Source organism: Podarcis erhardii, assembly GCF_964252035.2.
Source record: "Podarcis erhardii genome assembly, chromosome: 2".
NCBI classification, from domain to species: domain Eukaryota; kingdom Metazoa; phylum Chordata; class Lepidosauria; order Squamata; family Lacertidae; genus Podarcis; species Podarcis erhardii.
In genome coordinates this window covers 49,180,280-49,193,527 of record NC_138498.1, presented here as the reverse complement: position 1 = coordinate 49,193,527, position 13,248 = coordinate 49,180,280, and the positions used below count along the sequence as shown (strand labels likewise).

The window sequence follows — 13,248 nt, the reverse complement described above, 5'->3', positions numbered from 1 at the left end:
AATTGATAAAGAAAAATAATCCACAAATTGTATTTTAAAATTTTATACACAACAAACGCCTACACAGCTTCTTGGTCCCTGAGAAACATCTTTCTTCCCCAACTCAAAGTGTGGCTTGAAACATGTCTTAAAAGATCTATACCTTCGGCAGCAGGCACTGATACAATTCAGAAACATCATTTACACAGTCAGAAAAAGAGACAGAGATTAGGTATATAAATTTCTATAGCAATTTTAATCTGTTAATCCTGACAAAAAATTAAAATAGATATAAAGTCAATCATTTAGTGCTTGCCTATTAAAGTGTTTTTATACATGAAAAAGAACTATGTACATCTCAAGAGACTTCCAGTTTTAAACCACTCATCAACTTTACTCATGAAGGCGCATCTTGGCTTGTGGACCTTTAAGGCCTTTGTATTCCTATCCCCATTGTTCTCATTCTTGTGTTGGCAACAGGTAGAGAAATGGGAGGGGGAGTGGTGCTGGTGGAGGATGGAGAAAGTGTGTGAACCTGTTCAGGTATCACATTCCAAATAATTCAACATGGTTTGAGTTTAAAGCTCTCTCACACACCTCCTTCTCGTTTATTCACACATGGTATCCTGAAATAATTTATGTCTGTGATTTTTGAAAGTTGAGTGTTCATCAATATACTAATGTTCAAAAACAGTATACGTACCCACACCTCACAGTGACAGGGAGCAGAATAAGGCCTGGATGTAGGACTCACACTAGGCTGAAAGCTTTCTCCAGAATATACTGTCTGAAAAGTCTGTGCATACGTGCATATATGCCCCCCCCCCGTGTGTGTGTGTGTGTGTGTGTGTGTACACACAGGCAAAGGTGAGAGTGTAAGCAAGAGAATGCTTGTGTGTGCACGCAAGTCAAGATAAACACATTACCAACCAAGGTGAACAAGCTGGGAAAAATATATACACAAATACTAACAACAATATGGTAAACTATGGCTTTTAGACATGGTTACAGTATTTCTAGACAAGGCTTCATTGTATTTTGTTTAGTAGCTGTTTTCAAAAGTAGCAAGAGGCAACCCACTCCAAATCAGTTATTCCAATCAATAAAATAAGGGAGATTAGATTTAAAAAAAACCACAAAAGACTGCTTAGAATTTAATAGAAAATTTTGGTCAAAATATTTGTTTGTAAAAGCTCTTTATCAGGTGTTAGGATTTCATGAGCATTTCTTTGCTTGTTTGAAGCAACTTGAAATATAAAATAAAATTAAAAAACCAAGTGTCATTTTCTTTAAAAGATGGAATTATTTTTGACTGCTAGTTGGTCATGATTCTATTTTCTTTGTTCAGTAAAACACTGAGCCATCAGAAAGTCTCACAGGGGCATATGTTCCATGTAGCTCTCTCCCTATACAGAAATGGGTTCACTGAGCTTTGGAACTTTTTATAGGTCAAGTACATAATGAGCTGAAGTAACAATCTCCAAATTAAAGTGCAGTAGATATCTTGAACTCCACACCCATTTTTATGACTTGGAAAGAAATTGAAGTGTTTCATAGCTCACAGAGCACTCATTTACAGCTCTTTAAAAAAAAACTTATTTCTTCTTCTGTTGGGTACAAAAATATTTAAATTAGCAAAAGCTAGCTGTATAAGAACTGGGGTATATTTAAGGATCAAAGAATTCTTGCTGTCTCAGATTTAAATTTATTGTGGTAAAACCTCTTTTAAAAAAAGTAGAGCTGTACAAAACATCTAAATGGAATTTATTAAAACAAAAATGTTGAGCTGAATTTGTTTGTATTTAAAAAATCTTTCCCAAAAATACATTGCTAAATATACAAACTATATAATCAAGTCATTTTAATGGTGGGGTTTGCAATGACAAGGAGAAAGCTAAAAATCTGGACATGGAGCTGCAACATACAAATGACTTGGTACCTTTGTAATACCACATAAATAAACTTCAGTGAAACAAAAATTATACTTTTCTGAAGTGGTTTGAAAAGAAATACTTAAATAGACATTAAACATCATCCACAGAGAGAGCAGGAATGTTTATCCTCGGCCGTGTGAAAAATGCCATTTTCTCTCTACAAAACACAAACATCAATTGTTAATAAAAGTAAAAAATAAGACTTTACTATTCAACAGTCAGAAAATAAAAATCTATGTATGCCTTGTCATGTACAACTTCACAGAAGCCCTACAGTAAGACTTCCAAAACACTTTCGAAATAGTCATTCAGTGTGAACAAAGCCAAAGGATTTCAATATAATAAATCTTACTGAACTATAGCTACCACAAAAGGCATTTTATCAAATCCCACACTGTTTTCTATTTGATAAGCATGCTACAGAATGTTATAGGTAGGTCATTCATTTAAAAACAAAGGGATCTGACAAGTAAGACAGTACTGTGTCACTGCCAGATAAGGACATCATAATAGGAGTCTGTTTTCAGAAAACACCATACAAGGTTGTGACTCATTATCAGAAGAGGACCGTGATATGAGCATGACTACTTTGTTTCTACAGCCAAAGGTTTTTTACGGTGCTGGTTAGTGAAGCTACATGAAAGGGGTAATCCATGCATTTGAGCAAAATCTGCAACGCATTTTCCTACCTGAATGACTGGACCTCTAGGGGCTCCTTTCGACTCTGGCCTCGTAGCCTATGCACATCTTTAGCAGCTGCTCTCATCATTTTATTAGCTTTGAGCTCGCACTTACATTCGACTTTTTCCACCTAAGTGATTGAGGAATGAAGCCATTAATTTAAATAAAGGCACAATAGGTTCTTTTATAATCTGGCATCCTCTGTGTAAAACAAAACACTTCATTTCCATGTCCAACATAGGGCATTCAGGTGGGACTGATTTATTTTGAGCCATAAACCACCAAAGCTGTAAAAGAATCGAGAATGGGAGAGTGATTTCATGGGCACTATTGTTCCTACCAATGTGCCTAGAAAAAGCCTCCTTACCTCCGGCCACTTGCACCTGCTGCACACAGTCCTGTGAGCTTAACATCAATCCTACAATTCCATTCATAGGAACAAATACAGAGGTAGATGAGAGGGAAAGTATGTGTCTCCTCATATGCTTTTTGATCTGGTTTTCCAAACAGATATTTTTAAAAGATGTTTTAGCTGGAATCTAAAAGCTTTTTGATGTTTTGAGTCACTGACTTGCCAATTATGCTTGTAATGAACCTACTGCCCCAAGTTACTGAAGCGTGACTAGCATCCTCCAGAAGTTAGGCATTTAGTGTTGCAAGTCCCATGCTGTCAACAATCTCTGAGCAGAGATTTGGCAGGCATCCTCACTTTTGACTTTCAGGTGCCTCTTAAAAACCCTTTTATGACAACAGGGGTTGTTTTTTTTTTCAAAAAAAGAGTAGCCAGTCACTTTAATGATAGTTCTATTTTAAAAAATGCCTTTGTATTGCTATAAACTGCCCAGATATTTCGTGATAGGGCAGTACAGCAATTCTTGAATAAATGCATGCAGGTCCCACTATGCAAATGTAATCCATTCCAGATAAATGCTTCATAAAGCGAGCCAATGATTTCCATTGTTTCCAGTGAGGGAAATCCCACTGTGTATCCAACCAAGAAAAAAATGAGAGAGAGAAATCCATGGCTCCACCCCTTGCTTCCACCCTACCAATTGTAAGCCCAGCAGGGTGCTGGATGAGCTCACTTGACCATATTCAGGTCTTCCTCCCTATTACCTTTGAATTACAACCTTATGCCTTCAGACAGAGAACCTCATCAGAGGCTGCATACATCTTTGGTTCCAGGGGTTCCCTGGTGCCCTTGGCAAGGAGCTGTATCAGCACGTCCCCTGTTCCCTGCACCCTTGGCAAGGATGGTCTCCACTCCAAGTCAGAGTGGAGAGGTGTGATTCTTGCCCCACCCCCTGGGCCTACACCCTTGGTGGGGGCCAACGTACCCAACCCCTCAGAATATCTCTGTTTGGTTCATATACACTCCCAGAGACAGATTTTGGACAATCAGGTGCAGATGATGTGATGGTATGTCACCATGCCATACATTTCTTTGAGATGGGGCTGAAGAGGACAAGACAAGACAATTCTGACTTGACCCACTGAGACAGAACCTGTTTTAAATCCCACTAAAATGACAAGTGCTGAAAAAGTACCTCAAAGATTCCAGCAGGTTTCACTACCAGAAGGAGAGCTTTTTTAAACACATCAAGGGTGGTATTCAGCTACAGTTTAGTCAGAGTGGGCCCACTGTAATCAACGGACCTAACTTTGTCATGTTCATTAATCACAATGGGCCTACGCTGAGTAAAACATAATTGAAGCCTATTCCTTTGTTGAAAATTTAATTGATAATGAAAAAAGCATTCTGTAGTCGAAGAATGACTTGCCTGTTTCTCTACTAGTCTCATCAACATCTGAAATTGTTCATCTTTGTCTATGCACCGGGGTAGTTCCTTTTCCCCCTGACTTTGAGCTTGCTCTAGCTGTTCCTTCAGCTGCTTGAGGACAGAGATCTCTTGAACCAGCTGGTTGTGCCAGGTCTTTGAAGCCTGCAAGTCCAATTCCAGATCCAGCGAGGTACGGATTAGACGCTCACCTCCAGTGGATCTAACAGAAGACTGAACAACAACAACAAAATATTTACAGTATTATAATGCTGAATTGTGATATCCTTTGATACACTTTGTCATGCTTAAAGACCTAAAATACTAATGGTTGCTGACACCAAACTGAAAATAATGGTTTGCATCCAGTGGAACAGGAATTCCATCTGCTCCTTCCCCATGCACCTCCAAAATATGCTCCAGAAGGTCTCCCAGTTCTCCAGAGCTGATTCTGAGAGTGCAAAGAGGGCTGGAGGGGGGAAGTGAGGAAGTGGAAGTTCTGTTGCATGCTCAGACATCTCCTGCACCAGGGCAGTTAAAGCATTGAATGCATCCCAATATCTGTATGAGAAATGCTTCAGACATTCAGAAACTATGACAGCTTCAAAAATTATTCAGAACTACATGCCAAATGCTCCGCAATATAATTTCTCTTTGACACATTAATGGAAACCGCAAAACACAAACCTTCAGTAACATCAAGAGCTGTTGATGTTAATATGCAAAACTGGAACAGGGCACACAAAGAACAGTTTTACTAATCATTATTTTAAAAGAAACTAGGCTAGCTTGTGAAAAATGTATACAGCTCAACAACTCAATAAAAGAAAACAGCATGTAAGATTTATTTATTTTTACCCTTTTCATCCTGACACTTCGCCTCTCCACAGCATTTCGAACAAAGGGTGGTTTCTTGGATAGTGTTGAACTATCACTATCACTACGATTAAGCTGAAAAAGAGAAATGAACAAAGGCACTGAGATAGGAAAGTTGCTCATCTAAGGAGAGGTGACTACACAGGAAGTGGCTACAGTGGAGAACGACAGCACATACTTTCTATAGAGAAAGTCCTAGCCTCAATCCCTGGCATCTCCAGGCAGGGCTGTAGAAAGACTCCTGTCTGAAACCTGCTTCCAGTCAGAATAGATAATACTTAGATGGACCAATGGCCAGACAATATAAAGAAGTTTTTATGTTGCCAAGACACAGTTGTGTTGAGATGGGATTAGAATCTTAAAACAGCGCAGCCTCTAAGACTTGCATTGGGAAATAATTTGTTAAGGAGGGTTTATACCAACTGCTACTCTTCTTGAAAGCAATAGAAGATGAAAAGTGAGTTCTGCAATGGGTTCTGCAGCCAAACATGTCGACACAAGATATTTAGGATCAGGGTAATAGAATGCAAAAGACCTACTTATCCGTATTACTGAAATAAAATCTGCCTCACAACAAAAAATAATATTTGAATGTCCGCAGTTTGTTTAGAGCAGCAGAAGCGTGACAGGATTATATTCCTAGAGTTGAAGTTCTTTGCCTTTGTGTTGTTTCAGGATGCAAGGGATAGCTTTTATTCTGTGTGACTTTTTATCCTGAACTCAGACAATGTTCCTTTGCTCTTGGGATACTCCTTCCAATTGCATATTCAAGGCACTCACTACATGCAGTGATCTGGCAACAAAGGAAGCAGCTTTATACTCCTTCTCCCTCCTTGAGGCATCAACTATCACACAAACAGTACTTTAATTTTTTTTTTTAAGTGTTGTTATATTTTTGGAAGCCCCAATACATTCCATTCAGGGTAAGTAAATGGAGCAAAATCTGGAAAACCCTTTAGTGCATCTCCTGTTCACTGCACTGAGCCATCCATCTATCTTGCCATGCCTGAATGCCCCCTGTCATGTGCTATTTGTTCCATGGCCTGTTGCCCAAAGGCCTGTCTTAAAAAACAAGATGATGCAATTTAGAGGTTTAGCCTAGTGCCGAGAGTTCAACTTGCAGCTAAATCAAAAGGAAAATTGATAGCTGGTGAGCCTAACAGTGTCTGAATTGGGAAGCAATAAGTGTATCAGACCCTGTTGTGCTTCATCACAGCAATAGGCAGCCTTGATGTGCAGAAGGAACACCTCGTTCCTCAGCAGAGCGAGCCCATGCGTCAATGAAAGGACCTTCCTGACAGTGTTTTCCTTGTTTGCTTCACAGACTGAAGTTAAAGAGAGAGGTTATTTATAGTCCTGCCTGATCCTGTCTTCTGGAACTAATTAATTATGAATAAACATTTAATCAAAGAGGTGAACTTGGAGCATACGTAACAGATGGACTGGACATATTCAGCCATATCGTACCTAGTTGAAGTCACAATAGTTTTCATTTTCAAATTTACATTCTCCCTCTCACCTCCACCCTTCTCTACGCAAAGGTCACACAGTTATGAAAACACTTTATTCATTATTATGCCAGGATAAAATTGGCAGAGGTCTCACCCATGAGGTCTGTTATTAAGCATATTGGCCAGTAAGTCTATATGCTAAGTTTCTAAGAAAACAATACAGCAACACAGTAATAAAGAATCTAATTCAGGGTCAAGTGATTTTTAAAAACAACAACACCTAAGGATATTTGTCACAGTTGTCCCCTAGTTTCTTTTCCAGTTCTAGAGTGACAGGGAAGAATATAGGAAGCAAGCTCTGGGGGTGAGATTAGAGTTCAGCCTATGTGTAGTAACACAGGTAACCCTTGAGAAATTCTATGGTAAGTATAACTGAGTTAACTGCTATCTTTCGATGGACAGCCATCACATGCAATGAACTATTTATATAATTAAGTAAATTTATATCCCACCCATGCTCTCAAAGGAGCCCTACACCTACTGAGATAAAAACTACAGAAAATGGACATGGTTCAAAACTCTGGGGAGACTCCCGTGAAAGAAGACAAAATCCCATGGGACTCAGAACTGGAAAATGACCTGAAATTGTGATCTCTTTGCTGATGTAAACATTTTCCAGTTCATGGAAGAGAACAAAACAACCCTTGCATATTTGAACCTCTATGAGTGCACACATTGCTACTGCTGGATGTACACAAAAGACCCTTCTGTTAATGTTTAGATGAAAACTGCTCTGCTGTCAAAAAGTGACAAACCATATAGATATGACTACAAAATTGAACTGATCTATCTCCTGCTGAAAGAAGAGCCAATAGTATACATGCAAGTTTCCCTTAGTTTAGAAGGGTGATCAGGCATAAGATATACACATAACTTATTTACTATAATCCATATAGTCACTTTAGGCAGATACTGACCTGACAGAAATAGTTATATACTACCAGTTTTATTGCTTGGTAGCATATGTAGTTCTATATTTTTTCAGATCTTATTAAACGTTTTATCATGTTGTGAATCACTTCACTATTTGTTGTAATTAAACGGCACCATATAAATACGTCAAATAAATAAATACAAGTAGGAGACAGTTTTATAATGTATTTCTTTAAATTTGAGTGAGTTAAATGAACAAACTACCGGTAAATGATGTGCTTATGAATCTGTTTCCTTGACTGCCTATATTGGTAATTCTTTAATGAAAACATGTATTTTAAAATGCATTAATATAGGATGCAATCCAGATAGATGAAACAACCACTAAGTGTTAAGGGATTTCTGAAGCTCCCTAAAAGAACACACCACTGTTGTTTAAATTCTCCCACATTCAAAAAGTGGGGGATCTGAAAAAGAAAGCAGAAGAGGCACATGTTCACCAATTTTTCCTACAGATTTCACCTTTAAACAGTGGTTGTGCCAAATCCTCACACTTTTTTTTTGCATTTGAGAGAATTGAAAGCACAACTGGAGTTTCTATGGATGTGCCTTCCAACAATTCCATATGTACGTGTGGGTAGGGCAACTGGTGTTCTCTGAATCATGGCTTGCAGTTTGCAACTTTTGTTTTAATTACTTCTAGACCATGGCATTTAATATTGGATTTCAGCTGTCAATTTATCTGAGCGTCTTAGTGACATTTTCATCTACCTTTTACAGAAAGTGAGTATACGCTACCTATGAGTATTCTGTTCACAGACAGAGAAAAGTGCTGTTTTCCTTACCCGACACACATACTGGCTCTGTGGTCCTGGAGAAAAGGTTTTGGAACGGATAATAGTGCTGCCTCTAACAAAAGGAGTTCGTAGAGGGTTAGAAGTTCTTTTATCTTTTGGACGAACTACTGCAGAAGATTGTGCAAGGCTCTCTGTGTTGGTCTCTTTATCCACCTACAATACAGATAGATATTTGTAAGTTTATTTTTCTCCACCAAAGTGCCATCAATCTGTCTTACAGCTCTAAGGTTTGATTGACCGGGTGAATTCTGCACCTTTTTCTTCACTATATATAGGGCAGAATAATATTATAGTGCATTTCAGACATGAATCACTACCATCAAGTTTTAATTTAGAATCAGCACTTCTAAAAACACCACAGTACAGACACATACCATAATAAGAGAGAGAAAACATGAAAGTTAAAATCCAGCACAGAGTTAAACATATTTAAGGCTAAACTCATTCATTTCAGTGTCTCAAGTGCCCTGGGTTCTGTGTTGGAATTATGGACTATAAAATTTGTAAATACAATTTTATGTAAGAAATTAGTACTGGCTGGAAGTTGAGGGGGCAGGGTGCCAGAAGGAAATGACAGGAGAAACAGAATCCAGGAGCTCTCCTTGTAAAACTGCTAACATAGAAATATAAGCCTGTTCAACAACTTCCTAGATTTGCTTGAGAAAACAGATAACTGTGCATGGAAGCATGAACGTAACCTGGTTTGCCTATGCAAATATTTGTTTGTGCTGCCAAGGTCATACAGGTATACTGCATTCTTTGACAGCAATATATTTGGGCAGAGTTTGCTGGCCTGATTCACCATATCTCATTACTGGAGACTTACATGATTCTCTTCTAACAACAAATCAACTAGTTCAGAATGTGAAGTTTCACCCTACAGTAAGAGTGCTACAGAAGCTACTTAACTCACTTGGCAATAATGTTTGCAGGCTACAGTGAAAAACAAAACAAAATAAACATCAAACCCAATACTGAATGTCTCTCGCTTCCTCCCTTCTTACCTTCTGTATGCCAAATGCTTGTATTCTACTATTTCCCTGATGCGTTCACAACTAAGCATGTGCTGTGTGAAGCCTAGCAAACAATTCACAAGCAAATGGAAAACAAAAAAGCTCAATTCCATCATGTTAGAGGTGAAACAAGGGCACTGCAGCAACAACATAGTGCTTAAGTCAGCTTGTCCTTCTAATCACCTGCTGACATAGGACTTTGCGTTCCTTGTGCTTTCTTTACCTTGATGGCTGCTGACTCAGCCGGTGACAAGGATGTGGTCTCTTCTGTTTCCCATATTGCCCTTCCACTATAAAACCCTCCTCCTCCTCCTTCTTCTTCTTCATTTTCACTGTTGCCATCTTGCTCAGCGTCTTCTTCATCTTGCCTGTTACATAACAAAACTTCACTGTGAATAGGCAAAGCACCCTTTGGAACACCAACCCTAAGAGCTTTGGCAAAGCTAACAGTATTCTCAGACAAAGTGAGCATAATTTCTACAGCACTATGAGATGCACCGCAATGCTATATAATACAGTGGCGTGAGCACGCTACTAGTTAAAGGGAGAATAAATTTGGGCTTATCAGTGTGATACACCACATTCCACGCCATACCTCATTCATCCTTTGTGAGGTCCTAAAAACAACAACTCAGAACTACTAACCAGGAAGAGAAACCCCAAACAATCCTTCCACATGGTGTCACTGCATGCAGCAAGCTGTACTGTTTGTACTAGGACTTAACACATTAGTCATCTTGGTTGCATGGAATATAGTCATCAGGGATATGAGTCACCAATTGTGAATACACTTCACTATACTGGGTTGATTCACGCAGTTTAATACAAATGTTGTGCGCTTCCATGTCAATATGCAACAAAGGTCTCCAAAAGGTACGTATAAGATGAGCTGAGCTTAGCCCAAGCCCAAGAGGTTATAAACAGAACATTTAGAATGAGTATTTCACTTGCCTTATACGTATGAATAAAGTGATCATCAGACACAATCTGGCTCAAAAGGGCAATCACACAGATTCTTTTTTGAACTTAATAAAAGCACAGCTCCAGCATTTCTGGGAACACCTTAGCAGTTTTTTTATGTAACTAATTTAAACAAATTAAACTGATTAGGCTACACTCTGCTGTGACACACTAATAATGGAATAAACTAGAGCCTATGCATTCAATTTAGGTAAAAATATAAAATACTGTTTCTTCAAAAATTAGAAGTGTAAAGGTTGACTTCTAAAAGTTAAGAATTTAACTTTTAACCTTGTTATCTTCTTCATTTCTGAAAAATGGTTAGAGAGAAATATTCTTCTATGGGGAATTCAGGGAAGGGTATGTGCAAAATTGCTACACAATAGCAACAAAACCTTTTGACTACATGTTGTCTCCTTAAATTTAACTCTTTCCTTTTTAATATTATCATAAAAGCCCATCGAAACTACAGCACTGCAGAGTTGTAATACAACAGTTTCATATCACTTACCAGTTCTCACTAGTAAGTAAAGTGCTCCTGCTTTCTTCTAGCTTTTTCTCTACAGCTTCGAGTTCTACAGCAGTCTGTTTCAGCAGTGCAGATACAGAGTCCTTTGGGGAATGAGTTAATGACATTGTTATTTCTTAATGTCCATTTAGTTTCAACAGAAGCTATCATTACTGAAACCCAGAGAATAGTATTCTGCCAGCTAAGTACACAGTTTAGCGAAAAACAAAAGCTTCACATTTTCTGAGAGGAGTTACCATATTTTTCTGTGTGTAAGACGCCTCGGTGTATAAGATGATCCCTATTTTTTTGAACCCACAATTAAGAAAACAAAACCCTGAAATAGAAGTGAAAATCCGGACGATTGGCAGCGGCGGCAGAAAGTTGTTGATATGTTTTTTGGCCAATTGCCCTCAAAATTTCCAGCGTGAGGTACATGCAGTGGTGCAGATGTAGAGGCAGCGGCTCCCCCTCGGTGGCTGCAGGGAAGTGATGGGCAGGAAGCTCCCAAGCAGGATGCCAAGGCCCACTCTGTGCCAGGCCATGCAGTCAAGCAAACCAAGGCGAGGAGCGGGCCGGAGACGGGGCGGGGGTTTGAGGGAGAGAGAAAAAAGGAAAGAAGGGTGAGGAGAGGCAGCTCTCTGCAGTGGCTGCTCTTCCTCTGGTGGTTGAGCTAAGAGTGGCTGCAGGAGGTGAGCTGGCTGCCAGCACATAGCCAGCAGGGAAAGGAGAAGGAGGGGACGGTGGCAGGAGGGACCGCCTCAGCCTGCCCAAGCCAAAATCCCAGACATCTGCTTAAATATTTAAAAAATCCCCCCAGATGCCCATGTTCTGTGTATAAGATGACCCCCAATTTTTAAACTAATTTTTTTGAGAACAAAAACCCCTTGCGTTATACACGGGAAAATGTGGTATATTTCAGACCCACAAATCTGAGGTTTTGTCTTCTATCCTAGTGTGGCTTGTGCAAAACATCTTCATTCACAAGTTATTACCATTTTTTCAGTGCAGGGTAGTTTGGAACAGACATCATCTTGCTTATTTTTACTTTGCGCCTGCAGGTATTTATAGCTAAGGAGGTTATACCAACGCGTTGACCTCTCTCCAGATTTGCACGTCTCAGCGAGGCTAATTTGTGCACCTCCCTGCAGAAACAAAAAAAACAGCAATGGACATCTTCACAACATTCAAATAGCAATGAAAACAAATGTTGAGAGAAATGCATGACCTTGAGGTACGAATATAATTTTCCTTCCCTTGCAATTTCTGCATTACACAGATAACGATTTCCATAATTGCAGCAGCACCTTTTTCAGCTGCCAGCCCCACAGTGGGGAAGTCACACCGGCAGTATCTACAAGCATGCCTGGCAAGACCAGTTTGCAGAAATAGCACTTCGGCATGAGTGCAACCCCTGCTTCAAGCGCCATGGGTGCTCCCAGGATATTTGTGTTGGGATCCACTTTTGAATATCAACTGACCCATGCAGACACACAAATAAGTCGCTTCAGTAAGCACTGCCTGCTGCAACTGCCAGAAGTTCCATATGCTCCCAAGGTGCTTGTGAGGGTACCATCATTAAGAGAGAACAAAATGAAAGTGTGCAACCTTATGGCAAGTACTTGAAGTCATGCATTCATAAATTCATTGTGACAGAAGAAGACCAGTGCTAAAAATAACAATAGATAGTTGATATATCAAAGACATCACATATATCTGTAATTTTTGTTCTGCTTAGTTTTTATTAACAGTTTTATACTGGCTTCATGTTTATAGTCGCTACTATTATAACAATCTACAAAAATGCAACTGCAACACGCTGGCTAATAACTGTTAGTGAACATATAATCGATTGTGATATCATTCAAAATATACAAATAAGCCACTTCAATATGATGTATATATCATACAACACATCTCACAAAATATACAAGTAACTACAAGTTGTTATATGTATCAGAGTCAAACAAGGAATCAAACAAATCAATGAACAGCGAGGAACGCCAAGCCGTCTCTCAAAGGAAGACATCTCTCTTATAACAGATGTCTCTATTATAACGGGCTGCAATCCTAAACCCATATACCTGGGAACAAGCCCCATGCGACTAAATGGGACTTGCTTTTGAGTAGACATGGTTAGGATTACAGCTCTAGTTGTTTAATATATGAGCTTGTTTTCATTGGTTTGCGGTTTGTATTATCCTTGTATCAATAAACACTGATACAAAGGAGAGATATAACTGCATTAAATAAATAAATAAATAAATAAATAAATAAA

The 13,248-nt window shown here is 39.0% G+C and overlaps 1 protein-coding gene across 1 annotated transcript in view; it reads right to left on the bottom strand.

Annotated features, from left to right (window-relative positions):
- Nucleotides 1-216: 216 nt before the first annotated feature.
- The window catches only part of WWC1 (WW and C2 domain containing 1), an 80,736-nt gene continuing 67,704 nt past the window's right edge, over nt 217-13,248 (bottom strand). Inside the window, exons 16-23 of the mRNA XM_081845918.1 lie at nt 11,966-12,115; nt 10,974-11,074; nt 9,726-9,870; nt 8,478-8,642; nt 5,231-5,323; nt 4,376-4,606; nt 2,603-2,724; nt 217-2,070 (exon numbers count right to left, since the gene is read on the bottom strand). Coding sequence (XP_081702044.1) covers nt 2,004-2,070; nt 2,603-2,724; nt 4,376-4,606; nt 5,231-5,323; nt 8,478-8,642; nt 9,726-9,870; nt 10,974-11,074; nt 11,966-12,115 — 1,074 coding nt within the window. The 3' untranslated portion in view covers nt 217-2,003. The remainder of the gene's footprint in view (nt 2,071-2,602; nt 2,725-4,375; nt 4,607-5,230; nt 5,324-8,477; nt 8,643-9,725; nt 9,871-10,973; nt 11,075-11,965; nt 12,116-13,248) is intronic.